This window comes from Cynara cardunculus, assembly GCF_001531365.2.
Source record: "Cynara cardunculus var. scolymus isolate 2C chromosome LG 3, CcrdV1, whole genome shotgun sequence".
Classification (NCBI taxonomy): Eukaryota; Viridiplantae; Streptophyta; class Magnoliopsida; order Asterales; family Asteraceae; genus Cynara; species Cynara cardunculus.
In genome coordinates, this window is record NC_037530.1 from 7,949,521 (window position 1) to 7,970,727 (window position 21,207).

At 33.0% G+C, this 21,207-nt stretch overlaps 2 protein-coding genes across 2 annotated transcripts; one reads left to right on the top strand and one right to left on the bottom strand.

The window, feature by feature from the left end:
• Positions 1-581: 581 nt before the first annotated feature.
• On the bottom strand, positions 582-2,791 carry LOC112509368 (60S ribosomal protein L35a-1). Its single transcript, XM_025114298.1, has 5 exons — positions 2,704-2,791; positions 2,578-2,613; positions 2,254-2,482; positions 2,109-2,151; positions 582-860 (listed from the first exon to the last, which is right to left on the bottom strand). Exons 1-4 carry the CDS (start codon positions 2,733-2,735, stop codon positions 2,110-2,112), a joined length of 339 nt encoding a protein of 112 aa, XP_024970066.1. The 5' UTR covers positions 2,736-2,791; the 3' UTR covers positions 582-860; position 2,109.
• Positions 2,792-12,419: 9,628 nt separating this feature from the next.
• LOC112510402 lies at positions 12,420-14,412 on the top strand. The gene is made up of 3 exons (XM_025115806.1): positions 12,420-12,812; positions 12,903-13,292; positions 13,677-14,412. The coding sequence occupies exons 1-3, from the start codon at positions 12,531-12,533 to the stop codon at positions 14,274-14,276; spliced, it is 1,272 nt and encodes a 423-aa protein (XP_024971574.1). The 5' UTR covers positions 12,420-12,530; the 3' UTR covers positions 14,277-14,412.
• The last annotated feature ends 6,795 nt before the right edge of the window (positions 14,413-21,207 follow it).

Consider the following 21,207-nt stretch of genomic DNA (forward strand, 5'->3'; position numbering starts at 1 on the left):
AACTCCCTCTACGGTTTTGTCAAACGACCAAAAAGAAAAAGGGAAAAGGAGTATCGAAGATTGTTTGAACTTTTGAGATTGGTTTTTGATACATTGAACATTTGCAATTGTCGAACTTTTACGATTTGGTTTTGATTGTTTTCTTTATTAACTTCAAATTTTTGGTCCTACATGGTATTGACACGGAATTTCCCATCCCTACCGAAACTGAACCGATACCAAACTAGTACATTCGACTCGGTATTCAGTCCTCACTTTTTGTCCAAAAAGCTTTCGGTAACCTATTCTAACAGATACTTTTAACAGAGGTAGTAAACAGGGAACACTTTCACAGCAAAATAAAAACCAGATTTTTCACTAATTTTAAGAAACAGTCCAACTCCTAAAGATACTTGTCACACAAATTTTCAAATTGTGATTACTAACAAGCTTCACTATTTCTTTTAGATAAAAGTTGCAATTTTTGAATTAATGAAAAAGGTAACAGAAACAAATAATGAAAAGACAAGTTTGCCCTTCGCCCAATGGTATCGAACAGGAGATCCCTATTACTTTAGACTTTACCCAATTTCAGGACCTTTACCCAAAATAAGTGCAAATTTCATGTTTCAAGGATAAAAATTACTTTGGTTCAACCAAAACAACGTAATATAAATTTCTCAAAATGTTGTTCTAAATAAAGGGGAAAATTGTACTAAAACTCCAAGAAAGAAAGAAACTGTTGCCACAGAAAAAGATACAAGAAATCCTAAAGCTTAGGTGACACCAGTTCTCATGGATGGAACACCAAATTGTTGAGAAAAAACCATTTGGAAACCACCATTGAAATCCTCCTTTCTTGTTGCTCAACTGCAATAAAACTGGAACATGCCAAGATTCAAATCAGTTTATTCGTTGTAGCTTATTGTAAGTTTTTTCAAATATTTGCTCATAGAATGTAAATTATGAGAAATTAGAAATCAATCGATAACACAAATATACAAATCAGGGTAGTAATGCTTCAAGTCATCAGAATAATATACAAAGTAGATCTTTGTGTTAATACCTGGCATGCCTTATGCCTAAGCCACAAACACAAGAAGTTGCATAACAAGATTGTAAATGTGTTCATAAAGCAATGATGATCCAATCAAATGCAGAAAGAACGAACAAAGAACCCAAATCCCCCTTGCAAAGTTAGTTACTACTAAAAAGGTCAAAAGCACACAAACTATATGCCAATCTTACATGTAATTATCAGAATGTAAAAACAAGTTGCATGCATTGCATTATTAGAGAAAACAAAAAAGAGTAGGCTTTTGTCATTTTGTTTTGTGTTTAGGCATTCAAGCAAGCATGTGAAAGAAAACACCATGACCATAATACGAAATTCATATCAAGTGAAACATCACCAAGCTTTTCAGTTGTATTTCTAGCGGACTGGTATGTTGACAAGAATTTTGCATCCAGCAATGTATGTTTCTTTTGTCAAAAGATAAAATGTATTGATATGGATCTTTGAAGAGATTCAAATCGAGAAAACAATGCTTGATAGAAACGTAAGCCAGCTTTCATAATTGAAATATGTTAAATACGGCGACAACTTATGACAATTTGAGTTATTGAGCATGAAAATTATGAAACAGTTGCTCTACCGGTAAGCAGTTTCTGAAAGCCTCGAACACGCAGTAATCACTCCATCTCAAAAAAAGTGCATAGCTTGACAACACATGGTTCTATAGAAATCTTTGATTAATAATCAAAACAGCTAAAATACCAGTTAATAAGACAAAATCAATCTAAAAAATACAAAAGGATAAATTTGGAAATTAACAACAAAAATTAGCAAGTGCTACATTGTGTGGGCCAAAAGAAGTAAATTAGGACTTCAAAAATCAACAACTTTATATCGTATAAACAGTTAAATTCAAGCATTATTAATTATATATGACCTAAAAACAAAAAGGGGACCAAATGAACTAAGTTCTGGCTTTGTTACAGCAACATAAACAATATACCTATGTTAGTGGATTGGATCAAGAGGCATTACAAGAAGGTCCATTCAATTCTATGTAGAAGCAGTGATTTAAGAAAGAAGAAACAAATAAGCAATAAGATTATTATAATACCTTAAATGTTGCTTGGGTACATGAACACTCTGACCCTCGATCCCTGCAAAATAGAAAATATAGCATTAATTGAGGCAGAAATTCAACAAAAGAGACCAAAAAACACATAATGCTGCTAAAATGACAATCTATAGTGTATGATTACCATGGATTTGGGAGGAAGATTGGACTTGAACTTGGCGCGAACAATACCAGTGTTACCATGGGGTCTAGTAACTTTTCCCCAAATGCACCGGTAGTGCGATCCGTTCCTCTTCACCTTGGCTTTGTAGATGTAGGCCATACGTTTCCCTTGGTACCATGATACCTCCTCCTTCGTGTTGACTCCTTCGATTTGGATCAACGATGTGTTCGGATACTGGTTCGACTTCGACCTAACCAAAATCACAAGTAACATCTATAAAACCTCAATTTCAATGTAAGAATCAACCAAAAAAGAAAGCAGAAAAAAAAAAAAAAAAAAAAAAACCTTTTATAGCCGAGAATCGTTCCTCGGGTGTAGAGTCTGAAAATTACAGAACGAAATCGTTAACAAATTGATCCAAGTATATTCATCTATAATGATCTGCAAATTAATTCGGGGAAAGCATTGTACCTGACGCGTTCTCCTTGGCGGCCCTTCACCATTTTCGCTTGACAGTAGAATCACCAACGCCTGCGCCGATGAAGAAACTATAAACCCTAGTGCCACCTACATGATGATTCTTTATATATGTCGAGATTAAATGGGCTTGATTTAGGGTTTCTGATTCGATTTTACAGACCAATATTTTATGGCCCAAATATGGGTAACATTTTACTTTTGGGTCCAAATCTCAAAAATCTATATCCAACGCTATTTATGAGATGTTTGAGATTACTTATAAAAACAATTTATTGACTTATTCTGATTTAGCACAGGTAATAAACACTTTTGAGTGTTTGGATAAACAGCTTATACCGGTAATAAGAAGTTTTGAAAAGTTAAACCATTATAACTTATAATAAGTTGATAAGAACTTTTGTAGAAAAGTATAAGTTGTTTCAAATAAGCAATCTCAAACACCCCCTTAATAAAACTTCAATTTTGGTCCTTAAAATTAGTTTGAAGATGAGACGTATCCTTTAATAGCTATAGAAATTGCTTTGAAAATGGTCCATGACGCTAACTCCGTTAGTTGAAGTGGGGTTAGTTGAGAGCATTTCGATCATTTTATGTTACAAAGAAGTTAAGATACAAGTATGTAAGGGTTGTGTAGAAGTGTGATTAACATTTAAAAATAACAAAGAATAGAACTTTTCCATCTCTCTCTCCTCCACACCACCCATCTTGCTTTCAGTCGTATATTCCAGTAGGAACGAAAGCAGATGGTGACTTCTCCTCAGCCCTCGCCCTTCCGATCATTTTCTCTTGTAGGGACAAAATCACAAGGGCTAACTGTTACATACGTAAAACCAGTAAGATTACACCCAAAACCCTTCCTTCTACTTTGAAGAACATAAAAACCAAAAAAATACACCACAGAGAGAGAGAGAGATGAAGGGAGAGATATATGTGAGTTCAAAGAGAGAGAAAGAGAGATTCAGAAAAAGAAAATAAATCGAAACCAATGGAGATATAACAAAAAGATGGTATTATAATAATATTTTTGCTTATTTGTTTCTTGTTTCTTAAATCACTGTTTCTACATGAAAAACTATAAATGTCACTACTTATGTTTTGACACTAGTTAATGTTGATACATATATCAGAATATTGTTGAAATCCATCCATTTTGACACAACTAATAATATGTATATGTGGTGTTTTTCCTGAGAGAGCTATGCAAGGGCGTAAAGTTTGCCCAACATGGCATACTTATCAATTTTCGAAAGGCATACTTGATTTTTGAAACACGTGGTAAGTCTGAAAACATATTGTTTTAACTATATTAACCTATGAAATAAAAGAAAGACGAAAAATTGTTATTATAAGACAGTTGTGTCTAGCACAAGCCTCAACCATTCTCTTTGTGTTATGTTACAAACCATAATATCTTCCGTTACTTCTATATCATTTTATATACCAATTACTTAATTATATTTTTCAATTATTTGTGTATTTCTCTAGACAGTTTTTAGTTATTAAACATGTTTGTTTAATTGATTTCCAGGGATCAGTGTTTAACCTCATCATGTTATATTATCAAACGGTAAGTCAGTACATTCATCTTAAATTTGTTTCCAAAACTTGTTGTGGGGGGGGGGTTAAACATAAATCTATATATTGCTATTCTATAAACTCTTAACCAGATAAATCAAACTGTATTAAATCAGTTTTTTTTAACATTAAAAAACAATAACATTAACTAGATTGGATCGTGTTAAGTTTTAACAACAAAGATTGTAACATAAAACTTAAAGTGGATTGAGATTATTTAGTGTAAGATCACTCGGTATCTTATCCATTTTTCATGTGAATGATGGTGACTCTTCTCAAGTTCTTGTTCTTGATATATCATACATCCCACGATTTCACATGGCTATGCATACCATGTGATCAATATTGAATTTTTGAACTCTTTAATATTTAATTTATGGTATATATATATATATATATATATATATATATATATATAAAGTGTCATACGAATAAATTAAGAAATGAACATGCCCAAATGGAATCCAATTGGTTTTGATTGGTCTTAACCTACATCGAATTGGATCTAAGCATGAACCCGACTTTTTAAAAGAGTTAATACATTTCCAGGTCACGTAGTTTGTTTATAATTTTGGTTTTCGTTTTTCAACTTCATATTTGTCTTTTGTTGTTTGTATTTTAGTTTGGTTTTTGTTCTTCCATCTCTCAGAAGTTATTTTAAGCCCGTTAAATGTCTCCCACATGACAGAATTTTGATCATCACTGTAACATAGATTCGATGAAAAGACGGTAGTGGATAGTTCTTTTTTATCAATGCAAACCCTAATCTATATTCACTGTTAGTAAAATGTCAAATTTTAGACGAAGATGAACAACATGGAGTTGCCTTTTATTTTGTCTATAGTTATTGAATTTTAATTTTGTTGATGCAAATTTTCTATTAAGGGGTTGTTTGACATTTACTGAATGGTTTAGTGTAGAATAATTAAGGGGTTTTCATGATATTTTGCAAAATAAAATATAATTATTTGTTAATTATTTACAATGAAATTAGGGCGCTCAATGGTTAAGAGAGACCTATGATACAAAATCATTCAGAGAGTTTTAGAACCATTAAGAAACAAACTTTTTTTTGTCAAACAAGATTCACTTCTTAAAGATTCAGAGACTGATTCTTAATGAAACTATTAAGAGGTAAATAAATAATCCTTTAATCATCATTAATGTTATTCTTGTATACTTGGTATATTATTAAATAAATTAATTACAATAATAATTAATTTGTATATTTTGGAAAAACAAAGTGTTTCATATAAAATAAATATTTTAGTGATGAATTTATAAGAAGAAAAGAAAAAGAAAAAAAATAAGCTTAACATATCTATTTATCTGGACGAGTTTTATGATAGTGGAGTATAGAATATCGACATGGTATGACAATTAATAACTAATATGATTAATCAGACTAAAGGACCGTTTATCTAAATACTTACTTGGTAAGCATTTACCAGTAAAATTCAACATTATCGCTTATTTATCATGTAAGATTTTATTAATTAAAATGCATCGTATGCGACAATTTATCCTGGTAAACGCTAACCATGGTAAAAGTCGTCATCCTCACTTACTGGGTAAGACTCTTGATTCTTGCTTTCGCTCTTACCGGGTAAGATTCTTAGTCCTTGTCATATTCATAGGGTAAAGTAAAGTGACTTGGTAAGTACTTACTCGGGTAAGCATTTGGTAAATGACACCTAAATGTTTCACTACTCTTGATGAGCTAAGAACCAAACCAAAAGTACCCATAAAGTATCACTTAGAAGTAGGGTTTGAGTAGGCATACATAATATAGGCGATATATATCTCTACCCCTAGGAATAGGAATACAAATACCATTTCCAACAAGACCTCCAACTTGTAAAAGGTTTAGGAACGTTTTAGAGAATTGGAAAAGGTTTTGGAAAATTTGAGACGTTAGAACGCACATATGTAAATATAAAAAAATATGAATATCAGCAATAAATACAAGTGATAGTGAATCTCAAACTTACAGAGAATTATAAGACCAAATGGCCAAAGAAATAGTATTGTATGAACCATTATGAATGTATGGATCCACGATAATGCGAAAGTCAGTCTTAACATTGGTACCAGTGACAACATAGCGTGACAAATTACACAGGGTGAAAAATCAATTACAAGTGTAAGGAATAAGCATCTTGTGGACGTTCGAATTCGTCCTAGTCAATCTTTTTGAAAATCCTTTCTTTAAAAGGATAAACATTTTTATTGGCTACTGAATAAAATTATACATATAAAAACACGTTTTGAATTTTATTCCAAATTGATCAAAACTCTCTCATCAAAATAGTAAAAGCAAACTTACCTGTTGAAGGTTCTCATATGAGAACTCCAAGTCATTTGTGGTCGTTCGAGAGATTAGTCGGTGAACGTAAGATGGCTTGAAAACCCATAGTTACAAAAAACATGTTGTATGAAATCAAGAACCTTGATCGATCAAGAGAGGCAAAACAAAATATTAAATGTGGGACGGAAGTTAACAAAAGAGAAGAAACTTTATTATACTGAAAGAGAAAAACAGATTACACTAGTTCTAGATGTTGATGAACTAGTTCAGACAATTTTTTCCATAATTCTAGAGCATCTATTAAGAGATATTAATAGATCCCTAGAACCTAATTTGATAAGGATAACTAAGAGTTTCCTAATCCAGGTCTGATAAGAAAACCCCTAAAGTCTCCAAAAACAAAAAAATTCAAGGCATTATCTCAACAACTCTCACCTTGACTTGAATTGTTTAGATGAACCAAACCATCTCCCCTTCTATGCAGACGTATCGGGAGGTACCCAAATTACTCTTTTAGAAATGCCAGATATTTTTCTGAAAGAGCACAGATGCTGATTTGCTCTTTGAGAAATCTCAGATTGTCCCTTTATGGGACTCAAATGCGCCCCTCAGGGATTCTTCCAGCTGTCAAAATTTAGCAAGTCTAAGCAGTGACTAAACTTGCTAAGTGGTATTGGCTTCTTTTTGAAAATACAGTGTTCACAGAAGGCAAAGTTTGTAACTTTGTAGACAGAAGGTTTCGTTTGGATAAGCTCTACATCCCCTTTTTACCCATGTGACCAAGTCCCATATGCCACAACTTAGTCATATTTCGGGAAGTTCCTGATGGAGAAGCTACATCAGCAGAACCAATCAATGTCATTGATGAATCTTTGCTTATGTTCATGACTCCACCTTCACCTGAAAACTTACAACCCTTAGCGTCCAAAACTCCAAGAGACATCAAGTCCTTTGTCAATTGTGGAATATGTCTAACTTCCATTAGGGTTCTGATTTTTCCATCATCTGTCTGAATTTGGATAGTTCAGGTATCCACGATTTTTCAAACGACATCATTGCCCATAACAACGTTACCTCCATTGAATCCTTCATAAGTGTCAAACCATTCCCTGCTAGAACACATGTGATAGGAGCAACCATAATCCAATACCCACTTATAAGTTTGATGAGGTAGAACTTAAACATGAAATCACACGGAAATTGCTTCCAAATTGATCCCAAAATTCAGCCTCTATCCTTAGCAAGAAATTCACATAGAACTCTCTCTCTCTCTCTCTCTCTCTCTCTCTCTCTTCAAACTTTCTAAAAATGATAGGAAAGTTTGCCTTTTTAAGATTTTACCTTTAAGTACTTGCCTAAAATAGGCGGTTGACGACTTTTTAAATAATATAATCCCACACTCTCACCTCCACATTCTCATGCATGCATATATACATAGGCACATAATATAAAACCCTTTCCCTTCATCTCTCTCTCACACACACACACACATATATATATATATGTATATATATACTAGAAGGGTATTCACGCAATGCAGCGAGATACATCTTGATTTTATTGTTTCGTTTTATATTTTGGGTCTATCGATGTTATAATGCGACTTTATGTGGTTTTGAGAAAAAAAAAATGTTTTTATTTTGAATGAAATATAAATTTGAAGAAATTATAAAATTTTGAAAAAAAATAAGCAATATTTGTATCAAATTAACTATTTAAAAGTTATTGTTTTTGTGTAATTTATTTAATTCAAATTTTTATTATAATTTAACTAAAGTTTAAAAATGAACTAATTTATTTTTGGTTTTATAAAATAATTTATCTAAAATAATAATTAAGTATTCTGTTAAAACTTAATGATTATCTTAATTATGTTTTGGATTTTTAATATTTAAAATGAGATGTTTATCCTCTATTTGATTATGTTTATCCGCAGTTAGTTACACAAATTCAAACATGAAGTTTTAATAAGTTGTACTTATGCATAATTTACTTGTAATTTTGAATTTTAAGTAATATGCATCAATATACAGTACTTCATGCATAAAAAATTGGTTTTTAAGAGTTTTTGTCAAATGTTTTATAATATAGTATTGATATACAAACCCATGCATGCATGCATATACAAATATGCACATACTCATATTCACACACATATACCCACATCATGGATTAATTGTAACAATTAATCACACATTCAATAATCATGTAACCAAATAATCAAATAATTAACTTAGATGTATAACCGGAACCCGATTATCACAAACTTGATCACCAAGTTCCAAAAATCAGTCTTCATATGCATCCAACAGCTTAATACATTAAGCTCTCCAAAAAGCACTTCGCCCAAAGCTGTCAGCCAATGTTGTAGCATCACATGAAGACAACAAGCCTTCCCACAAGGTAAAATTAGCCTATTTATTGTAATAAAATAGGTTAACCACATCAATCAGCTTCATGACACAATAAATGGAAAATAACATAAGAAAAGACTCAAGGTTGGGATATAAAAAGTAAATAAACTATCTAAAAAGGATAAGATATGAGTATAATATATTGAATAATCAACACATATCAACAAGCAATGCATGTCAAACTCGAAAAGGGTAAAAGGCTACCAGAACTTTATTGGGAACTGTATCGATCTGATCCAGGGCCTTGGGTGCTGGAATAATAGAAGCAACATTTTCAGTATCATCCTTCTTGACTTCTTACGCCAAAGGTTTCGGTGGCTCCAGGATGTCTTATACTAGCTTACCTTTGGTTTCTTTGACTGCGAACCCGAAATCTGTTGCCGGCTCTTTGGGATCGATATAGGTTTCTTGTTACGGTTCTGTTATGACGAGATGACTTCATCTTTGACTTTGTGAGATAAGACTTCGTCTTTTATCTGGTATATTCTCACGTATAGACAATTGCTTGCGTTGAAAAGAAATTAATTGGATACCACGGTGATTATGGTTGTTGCGTGGAACCCTGATCGATTCTTCATGTCTGTCTCTTCTTTGATGGTGGCCATTACTAAAGTTGGGATGGAGTTTGTTAACAGCCTCTGTCATGGTAGTGATAGCTGTGGTAATGACTGAAGTCATATTTGTTACATATGCTTTGGTAAGGGTTGTTGATCTGCCATTGTTACTGAAAAAGACAAGAGAAACCTACTCTGATACAAAATGACACAACAAAGTTTGTGGAAAAGGGTCGACAAACGTCTAAACCCTAAAAGGATAACGACCTACAACCGTAGCACTCAGAAAATTAAGATGAAACTCTTAAAAGTAGAGATAAATTTCTAAGGATAATTTCATTGATCAATAATAAATTGAATATCAATGAAAACAACAAAACCTATTTATAGACTAAACTAACTAAGAGTTAACTAAGAAATTATGTCCAAATCTAATCCTAATCTTAAACCAACCATCAAAACAAATAAATAATCACTAAAACTAATAAATAATTATCCTATACTAATTAAGAAACAAAATAAACAAATAAAAAAATGTGCAGGAATTGTCACGACATGGGTACGACCTGGCACACAACACGAGCAAGTCGCGGGAGAAGTTGTGCAGTAGACTGTTTTTCAGTTTCCAATACAAAATTACAAGTTTTTTCAGAGCTTGTTTTCTTCTCTTCCAATGATCTGTGGAAAACCTCGTTAACTCTCTCATCCTGTCTTAATCATTAGCAATAGAAAATTGTTGTTTATAAACATCGATTATGGGTTTTTGTATATATATATATTTTTTGAAACTAATTATTACAATTTCAAATTTCAGTACTTAATTTTGATGTTTGAATAAAATGATTTTGAACTATCTAATTAAAGAGCAAATAATCCATTTTTAATCTAAACAAACAAGGTTTGTTTTATTTATTTAAGTTTTTGAAAATAAAAAGTTGTAAAAAGTAATTTCTTAAAATCGATTGGTCTTTTAGGTAGCGTTTGGTACGCGTACTGGATGGGAAGGGACAAGACAAGACCTGACTGGACATGACTAAATTGTCTATCCTACGTTTGGTACGACTAGAACAAAACTATAAAACTGTTAAAATGATCATATTACCCCTAAATCATCAAAACCTTGAATCAAGTCGGAGGAGGCTTAACGAAGTCAGATGGTACATGATCCATTGCTAGAAAAAGACACCTTCACAAAATGTATGCTTTGAGCATGAACCCCAAACACCGTATCACGTTTAATTTCCCTCCTAGCCCTCTTATAGGGTTGTAGTCATCAAGGTGAAATGTATCATAAGCGAAATCACAAAAAGCATTCTGGAGTGGTATATTTCCTGTATCTTCTTCAAGTTCATCGATGTTGTCTTCTATAGTCAGTGCTGATAATACTCTCCGAAACAATGGGATGAATTCTCTAGATGTTTTATCATAATCAAATTGGAGGAGCATTCACAAAGTCAGATGGGGGAGGAGGCTTTACAAAGTCAGATGGTGGGAGATGGCTTCACGAAGTTGGTCCTGTGTTGCCGGAGAAGGGATACACCCCTATGTCACCGAAGAAGGAAATGGATGTGTTCACAAGGCAGGGCCACCACCATTTCGTTGATCTTGATGCATTATAAGCCAATGAAGGATTCAGATGTGAAAAACACTTGTAATCGTACTTGGATGCTCCCTCTCAATATCTTCTCTATCTCTCTCACCACTATTAACCAAAACCCAACAACCATTTTTTGCGGTTGTCATGGATGGAAAAATAGAGGGTGGTTCATACCAGTGATGGTGGGTGATGTAGTAACAGATCCATAACCTATATCAATGAGCCATAACCCAACGGATCTAAAACCCAGATTGATGATGAATAGAAGCAACGTGGTAAAAAATGGGGTTGATAGGGAAAGAAGGCTAGAAATCTATTTCATACAAGATGCTTATGATTGTTGCTGGGTCGGTAGATGAGATGCTTTGATTTGGGTTTTGTTCCAACAGGGTTTAACAGTGGATAATGGGAGTGGAGTTTGACGGCTGTTATGGCCCAAAGAGATGATGAAACAATGGTTAGAAGCTTTGAAACCGTTAGGTTTCTTTGAGGATATAAAATTAATTTTGTAATTTGTCCCATATTATTTCACCCTTTTTGGTAGAACAAAAAATCTCAAGATTGTCACACCTTGTCCTATGTTCTTTTTGTCTATGACATGCCAAACGTACGACTGTTTTTTTTGTCCCGTCATATCCCATATAATCTATATACCAAACGCACCCTTAAAGTGAATATCAAAAACAAAAAGAAAGAAAAAAGAAAAAGTGATGTAATTTGTGGATATTAATAAAACGTATAACTTAGAGAAGTGGTGATGGATTTAGGGAGTTTGGCCCACTAGAAAAGATCCAAGAGAACGTGCATGACATGATTAAGGTATTTGTTTATTTAAGCAAAATAATGAACATCCATTTCTCCCCAAACCTCAACACGTGTCACCACCACTTTATCTACAAACCGCCAAACTAATCGCCGGTGCAAAGTGCTCCCCCGACACCCATCTCTATTAACCTCGATTGGATATGCAAATGTCACCGCTCCACCACCCGCCGGCCCCTCATGTCCCACTAATTAATGCTAATTATTCCATAAACAAGAATATAGTTATATAACTTAAAAAACCTTATAAGATGCTAACACTTGACCTTTTCTTTAACGGCAATCGGTTATATATTATATATATATATATATATATATATATATATGCAAGTGAAATCTTGAAAATTTAGAGGCAGTAAAGCGTGCGGACACGACACATGAGATAGAGAGATTGACGTTAGGAAAACGGTCGCTGGTCGGCAGGTGGTGTATCGTTTTCAGTTTTGTGTCACTCCCCCTCCTCCATTGACATACTATTGAATTTCTCACCATTCCTTCTAATTAAACTCCACCACCCCTTACCATTCTCTCAAACTAAACAACCCATCATGAGGACTTTGTGTCCAAACTTGGCTAACCAAGATGCTCTAGAAACTGTGCTCGAAGTTCCCATCCCGGAGGAGAGTTTCCATGCTACCAATGACACCAACAGCACCGCCTCATGGCGGAGCATGAAACCACCGATTACACCTCATTCAACCGACTACGGTGGTCGGAATGCTGAAATTCAGCTGTTGCTTGGAGTCGTTGGTGCACCTCTCATCCCTCTTCCCATCCCTTCCGGTCACCCTAACTTCATCAACCCAAACATCAATGACCACCAACCAATCGTAAGTCATTTATATTTTCTGTCCATCGGTTATTATAACTCACATTTTATGATTTTGACGGTGGTGATCGACGGATTGTGTTGTGTATAGGAGGCTTCAATGGCGAAATATATCGTGCAACAATATATAGCGGCGACGGGAGGAGAAAGAGCTCTGAATTCAGTGGACAGCATGTTTGCGGTGGGGAAGGTGAAGATGGTGGCGTCGGAGTTCATAGCCGGAGACGGAATAAGTATGAACTGCAACGGTCTGAGTCTGGGTGGCAGCGTGATGAAAATCAAGAGTGTGAGAAACGGTGGTGGTGAAATGGGAGGTTTTGTGCTGTGGCAAAAGAGACCCAACCTTTGGTCTTTCGAGCTGGTGGTTTCCGGTTGTAAGATCAGTGCCGGCAGCGACGGGAAGGTGGCATGGAGGCAGACTCCATGGCACCAGTCCCACGCCTCTCGTGGACCCCCTAGACCTCTCCGTCGTTCCCTACAGGTACTGCCCTGCACCCCATAATTAAACCCTTAATTTAATCACAAATTAGCCAACTTTTTCAGGAAAAAACAGTCATTAGAGTTCCTAAAATGGCTATTTTAATGATTAATTAACCTGTTAACCATTTTTAATTCGATTGAAGTTAAACTAACAGTTTAATATCGCGTTTATTAATTAAGCAAGAGTTGTTGGTATCTACCATCTAAAATTGGTTGTGGATGATGCACCAAATATAAATGAATTTATGACTTCTTGAGTTGGTATGATTTGACCTTCAAAATGCTTACATCATCCTGCAAATTAACCGATGTGCCATCCATTTTCAAACCATGATATATTTAATCTTATAAGCTGGGTTTTGAACCATTTCTCGAATGTTGATAGGGTCTTGATCCAAGATCAACGGCCAATTTGTTCACAAACTCCATTTGCGTTGGAGAAAAGACCATCAATGGAGAAGATTGCTTTGTGTTAAAGCTTGAAGCCGAGCCTTCATCTCTGAAACAAAGAAGCAGCAGCAATGTGGAGATCATACACCACACTGTTTGGGGGTACTTTAGTCAAAGGACAGGCCTTTTGCACCATCTTAAAGACTCGCATCTCATTAAAATCAAAGCACTTGGAAGTGACAACGTCTTCTGGGAAACAACCATGGAATCATTGGTTCAAGATTACAGAGTTGTCGATGGAATCAACATTGCTCACGGTGGCCGCACGACTGTTTCGCTGTTCCGTTCTGGCGAGAAATCCGAGAGCCATTCACGAACCAAAATGGAAGAGGTTTGGATGATCGAGGACTTGGATTTTAACATAAAGGGTCTCTCGATGGACTGTTTCTTGCCACCTAGTGACTTAAAGAAAGTTGTCGATCAAGAAACCGATGATGTCGTGAGCAGTGACACCAGGAATGCTCAATTCACCTCCAAGAATAGAGGCATGAGGTTTGGTGTTTCGAAGGTTATGGATTTCGATCCCACCAGATAGTTGGGAATGACGGAAGAATTAAAAGTTTAAAATACCGATGTCTTATAATTTGTTTATTTTGTAAATACGGTGTTTGTCGAAAGTTCGTTTGAGCTTCTGCTACAAAACTAGATAGATTTGTGTTTTTTTCGCATTGTGTGTCGACACGAAAAAACAATCATTTTTGTCATTTGGATTTTTCTCCATTTGTCAACGTGTATACTAAATCATGGTGTAATAGAGAACATACATCCTTTTTTTTATCAACGGACTAAAGGAATCCATAAATTTAGTATAAAGTTTGTAGAGTTATTTCAATTGACAATAACGCTCAGGTATATACGGATCCTTTTAAAGGTTACGTGTTCGAATCTTTCAAGACAGTTGGGGATGTTTTTTTGCCTGTTCTCCATGATCTCTAAAATCAGTTGAGCTGCGCACAAACTCTACCGCACACCCATGATTAATAAAGAAGTAGTCTTGTATAAATATTATGACAAGAATCAATAAATCCAATTTGATTAAAGGTTCCCGGTCTTGTGTTTTGTGCTGTATTTGATTAAAGGTTCCTTGAATATGTTTGTTACGCCTTTTATACCTGTGATATATAAAAATGCATGTTTTGAGTCCCTCCCTCTTTTGTCTATTTCATATTAGAAAATAAAAATGTGTATATCTATACTATATTATAAAGCATTTAATAAATACTCTTAAAAATCATTTTTTTATGCATGAAATACTGTTTGTTGATGCATATTACTTAAAATTCGAAGTTACAAATGAATCGTGCGTCATTACACCTTATTAAAGCCTCGTGTTTGAATTCATGTAATTAACTGCAGATAAACATGATCAACTATATGATAAACATCTCATTTTAAATATAAAAAATTTAAAATATAATTAGGATAATCATTGAGCTATAATTATAACAGAATATTTAATTATTATCTTTATAAAATTATATTATTAAACCAAAAATTAATTAATTTGCTATTAAACCTAAATTAAATTATAATAAAAAAAATTAATTAAAGAAATTACATAAACAACGAGAATTTTTTAAATAGTTTATTTGATATACTAATATCAAATATATTTTTTTAAAATTTTTATGAATAAAAATATTATCGCTTTATCAAAATCACATAAGATCGTATTATATCGACAAAGATAAAAAAAAAAAGTATTATCTCGATGTATCTCGATGCATTGCGCGAATATCCTTCTAGTTATATATAACAAAACTTGTTTGGGTACCCACACAATACGCTAAGATGTCATTTTTTTTTTGTAAATCAAGAGTATGAAGTTTAATGCTCATCATAAACTCCAAAACTTATAATTAAAATGCAATTGTACTTACAAAAAACAATTGAACCTAAAGTTCAATGTTATTTTAAATCTAAAGAAGGAAACCTAAAGTTAAATGTTATTACAAACTTTAAAGAAAGAATCAAAATTATGATATTTTATACTAGTATTAAATTAAAAAATATTTAATAATGAGCTCATTTTGAAGGTACTGATAAGACAATCATAATAATATAATTTGTAAAAAAAAGAAAAAAGCTTTTAATGTGTTTTAGTTAATATATAATTATATATTTTAATATGATAAATATGTAAAATACAAAATGAAAAAGTAAGGAAGATAAAACAAATTAAATAAATAACTATAAGGTATAAACTACAAGTTTAAAAAATAATTCAATAAATATTTATACTATTTAATAATGTGATTAAGTTAAAAAATATTCAATATTGGGTTCGTTTTGAAGGTATTGATGAGATGATTATAATCGTGTAATTTGTAAAAAAAAACATATTATTTAATGTACTTTAATTCATATAAGGTTGTTTTGCAATATAATAAGGATGTAAAATGAAAAAGTAATAAATATAAAATAATTTAAATAATTAACTATTAAAATATAAAGTATAATTTTAAAATTAAAAATGATTTTATTTAGGGTATTTTATTTAAACACCCCTTTAATTACTAATTAGACACCTGTCTATCTAATAATTACTTTTTATTTTTCTTATTTTATTTACTTGTATTCATTGTTTAATAATTTTTGTATTTTATATTTTCTTTAGATAAGTATTATTTATTATTACTATCATTAATTTTTTTTATTAGTAATATATATATATATATATATATATATATATAATTAAAAGAAAAAATTGCATCAAAATGAAATCATTTTCACCTAATTCTTGTTTTGGAGAACCAACTTTTAAAATTATCATTTAGAATCTCTATTAAACTTTTTAATTTATATAAGAGTCTGGTTAACCTGCTGAACAAGTAACCGCTAATTTAATATGACTTGACAGAAAATTACTTAAAAAATATTATGCGGAAATTATTTTTGCCAAATCATCGTTATCATTAAAACAAATCAAAATTAGAAAACTAATCGCCGCTTCCAAAAAGTGATCGTCTCCTACCTTTTGGAAAACCATCTCTCTACCGGAAACAACACTTGGCTACCATCACATCTTCTTCAATAGCTTCTCCTCTTCACCTTCCCTCTGTGGCCCCTAATTTCAAGGTATGCATCCTTCCCCTTCTCTCTAACTTTCGTATTCTATATTGACATAGTAGTAAAGTACCAAAATTGTATACGATCTGTTGCTCTTCGTATACTTTGATATTGTAATCAAAGAGATTATGATATTCAAGAAACATCTATGTGGTTCTGACTTTCAATTACGAACGGGGTACTTGTGGGTTTGGTTTGAGGGTCATAAATCGAGTTCTGGTGTCAGCATTCGTACGGGATTAAGGGTTTCTGCTGAAGGTAATAAACGAAACAATCCTCCATTTTTTAGCGTAATTCTTACTTTTTTAGTGGTTTTGTTTGTCTTTATTAAATATTTTTTGGATCTTTAAGCATGTTTATGTTTGACGAGGATTTTAGTTGCAATGTGCTTATGCACACCATGTGTTTGTATGAAGTACTGAAAAGAGGAGATGCATTTTAGTCGATATGTTCCTAGCAATTTTATCTTGCTACCGTTATTTTTGTATTGAGATTTTCAAAAAGTTTATTTCCAGGTTTGAAAATAACTAATATGAAGATCAAAGCGGCTATAAATCATGGTGGCTTGTTCCAAACAAATCCATTCTCATATCATTTACACTCCTACGTGGGAGATAACTCAGGGGCGTGGGGAAAACAATTACTTCGAAGCTCACTTTGAAGCTTGTACATGGTGCAAAAGAATCGGTACTCATTACAATAAAATCGACTTTACAGGACACAAAAAAATTTAAACGTCCTAATAGACTGCTTTATAAGACTTAGTTTATAAGACCAAAAAATAAAATCTTCTATCGAAAACATTGTAATAAGTTTATACGACGTTTTTGGGTGTATTAACAATTTTTTAGAGCGCTTTTAAATAAAACATCACAAAAAGTGTTCTATATGACAATTTCTCAAATGTGTCTTATAAAATTGCTAATGTGACTTTTTTTTATTTAGTGTCCTAAAAACAGACCCATTCCTAATATTTTATAGGCCATGGATGAGATGTAAAAAGGAGTCATCGATGAGTATGGAAAAAGAATCTTTAATACTCCCCCCACCTCAAAATAATGTCCACATTTTATTTATATTTGGCCCAAGATAAGTGTCAACTTTCAAAAATAAATAACCAAAATCTCAAATTTACCCTTAGTTAATGCACAAATATTTAAAAGTTGAGAATATAAAAAATTAAATAAGGGCAAAGATGTCATTTGGTTGACCAAAATGTATAATGATTATACATATCTAAAACTGTATGTCATTTCGATTGTGGACACGTAAGGAAGCATATTATTTTTATCATTAGAAATAACATTGAATTCAAGAAATACTAATAATTCATATAAAACTGTTTTAATATAGTATTCCTAGATGTAAAATTAATCAGTAATCTTATATATATTAAAGAAGAAACCACGTCGAGTGACGTGGCCTCTTCTAAGGGCTGAAAACTGATTTCTCTCATCTCCCCTTTTCTCAAGCTTTATCAGTTAATATTTACTTAAAACCCCTCTATATTCACCGACTTTCTTTTTCTTTTCCGTTTCCGTTTCCGTCTCCATTTCCTTTTCCTTTCACCCTCTCCTTCAAAATAGGGTYTTTGTTTTCTCTCTCCTCAACCTGCCGCCTCTCCTCCTCCATCCCCCTCAACTTGCCTGATGACCCCCTTAAACTGCCCTTGCTTCCACATCGTTCCATTGCAACCGCCAGTTCCGCCATCACCACCACCACTTTCGTTGATCCGAGTATGGCCGGAAGTGGGTTTCTTCTCCAAAACATATTAAGGAAAGTTGATATTTGTTACTACTACTTACCAAGATTATATTAACTATAAATACTGATAAAAGTTTCCATAGATAATTTTGTTTCTGTTTCTGATTCATCATCTTTGCCTTTCTGTTCGAAGTTACTTCCAAGCATATTGCTTTCTTGGCATCACAATCCCCCCTCAAAGTTCTTTTAAAAATATTTGAGTTTTATTTTTGGAACTGTATATTGTATCATGCATTTCATTGGCTCTCTGTTATGAATCAACATTCCTTCTGTTTTTATTATTCTCAAATGAGTTCACTTTTCCTTTTATAATGTGATGCATTTTAAAGTTGGAAAATTGAAAAATTAACTATTGTTAACTATTGGAAAACATGTAGCCATGTATACTATATTAGTGGAGATGCATGGAAGGAAGGAGGCATTGATGCTACTGGTAAGAATTCTCTGCATCTTTGCACTTAATATATATTAACTCAAAATTATATTGGGACAAAAACAGAAATAAAATAACAGTGGAGTAGGATAAATGAAGTAACATACCACTGCTTTCTATCTCCAAAAAGAGAGTTTTTTTTTTCAGAATGCTAAAATTTCATTCACACATTCTATCCACATATTTTCCATTATGTATTATTTAACTTACGTCATTGTGTAGCCGTTTTCCCTTACGGAACCATAAAAAATGCTAATAGCATTGGAGATTCATCATATTGAACTGGTTGGCCATATTAACAAGGCTTCGGTTTCTAATCTGTGTGCGTTGAGTTTGTTATCTTTTTGTGTGTTGTGAGTATTCTACACTAAATCACATAACAATTAGTAATATTTCTTGGATGTGAAAGAAGTGTTGTTTTGATGAAGATTATAAACTATTAATTATGATTGTATAGGAAATGTTGCTTATGATCCTGCTGCATATGATAAATGGGTCTTACAAGTTACAATTTGATCAAATGGTGTGCTGACATGAAAAAATCTWGATTTCATATGAATAAATCTATTGAGCTGTCTCTGATACAAATGTCWAGCACGTTGTAAGCTCCAATAGACTAATTTCTAGCAAATTAGTCAAACCTGGATCACTTGCATCAGGAAGTCAGTCCATTCATGATATGGAAGCACTCATGATCTCTATCAACTATCATAGCGTTTCTATGCCCTTTTTGACTTTTATCTCTTCCTTTCTTCCTGTTTGCTCTCTGTAATATCTTCTATGACACTAGCTCTGCCAAGCATGCATATGTATGACATTATAAGTCTCTTTTTTAATATTATTTGCTTTATTAATTAGGGTCACATTGTAAAAGGAGAAATCAAACTTAATATAATTCTTGAGCAAATCCCACCACGTGATGATCAGAAGCGATCATGACATGGGATTTTTTTTCTTTTTGCATCGTTATGAGTGTACATATCATTTTATATCTGACATTTGTATCCGTGCGTAGTAAAGCAATTGAAGTAATTTATCACATGACTAGAAGGAGCATTTTACATGTTAAAGAAGACTAAGCCTTGCAGTTCACTCTACTAATGTGGTATAAATCTTTAGAGCCCTTAACAAAAAGTTAAACCAATATAATGCAATGGTTTTTCAGAGGTATCAGCAGGTTGTAATTGTTAGTTTTTTGTTTTAGTTACAAATTATCCATGTATTTGTTTTTTTTTTCAATTATAAATATGCTATATTGTTGAAGAAAAACCCCATAGGTGTTGATTCTGTCCCTTGGTAACCGAAGTCAGGTCAAAGCTTTTGTTGGATGTGCATAGTGTGAGTTTTTGCAAGGAAAGCTTAAGGAAACACTAGATTCCTGAAGATGGCTATATACTTTTTGTTGTTTTACAAGTTTCTGTAATGTGGTACTTTTGGATGTTGAACAGATTTGAAATCCACAATCATTTTAAAATATTCACATCCAAATTGCTATATATATTGTACTTGGTATACAGTTCACTGGAGAATTGCATTTATGATTTCCATTGTTTAACAGCCTGAGCATCAACAATTCATAGTTGGTGCTGGAGCGCTTCCTCATCTGGTTGCTCTGCTTAAGAGGCACAGGATGACCAGAATGTTCGAACAGTCAACAGTGCCATAAGGAAAGCAGCGGATGCAATCACCAACCTTGCTCATGAAAATAGCATCATCAAGACTTGTGTTAGGTTAGTTTCTTTGCATGCTTTCCAGTTGCAATGTAGGTATTTTAGTACCTCCCTCACCACATTTTCATGTTTAGGGTTGAAGGTGGCATTCCTCTTTGCGAAACTAATAAATTGATGAAGCTTTCTCATCGTTATTTCTAATCATAAATCAAATATTGGATTCTACAATCTTTCCTCATGTATTTAGCGTTGGGGCGGAGCCAGGATTTAGAACCATGGGGAGCACCGAACATAAATAAATAAAATTAATCAAAAATTAATATTAATTTTTCTTGGAGCCCAATAACAAACGAAGGTTACTTAAAATAACATTAACAACCGTCGTAATATTAATCACTGGACGTGGTTTCTTCTTTAATATATATAAGATTAATAAAAAATTAATATTAATTTTTCTTGGAGCCCAATAACAAACGAAGGTTACTTGAAATAACATTAACAACCATCGTAATATTAATCATTGGACGTGG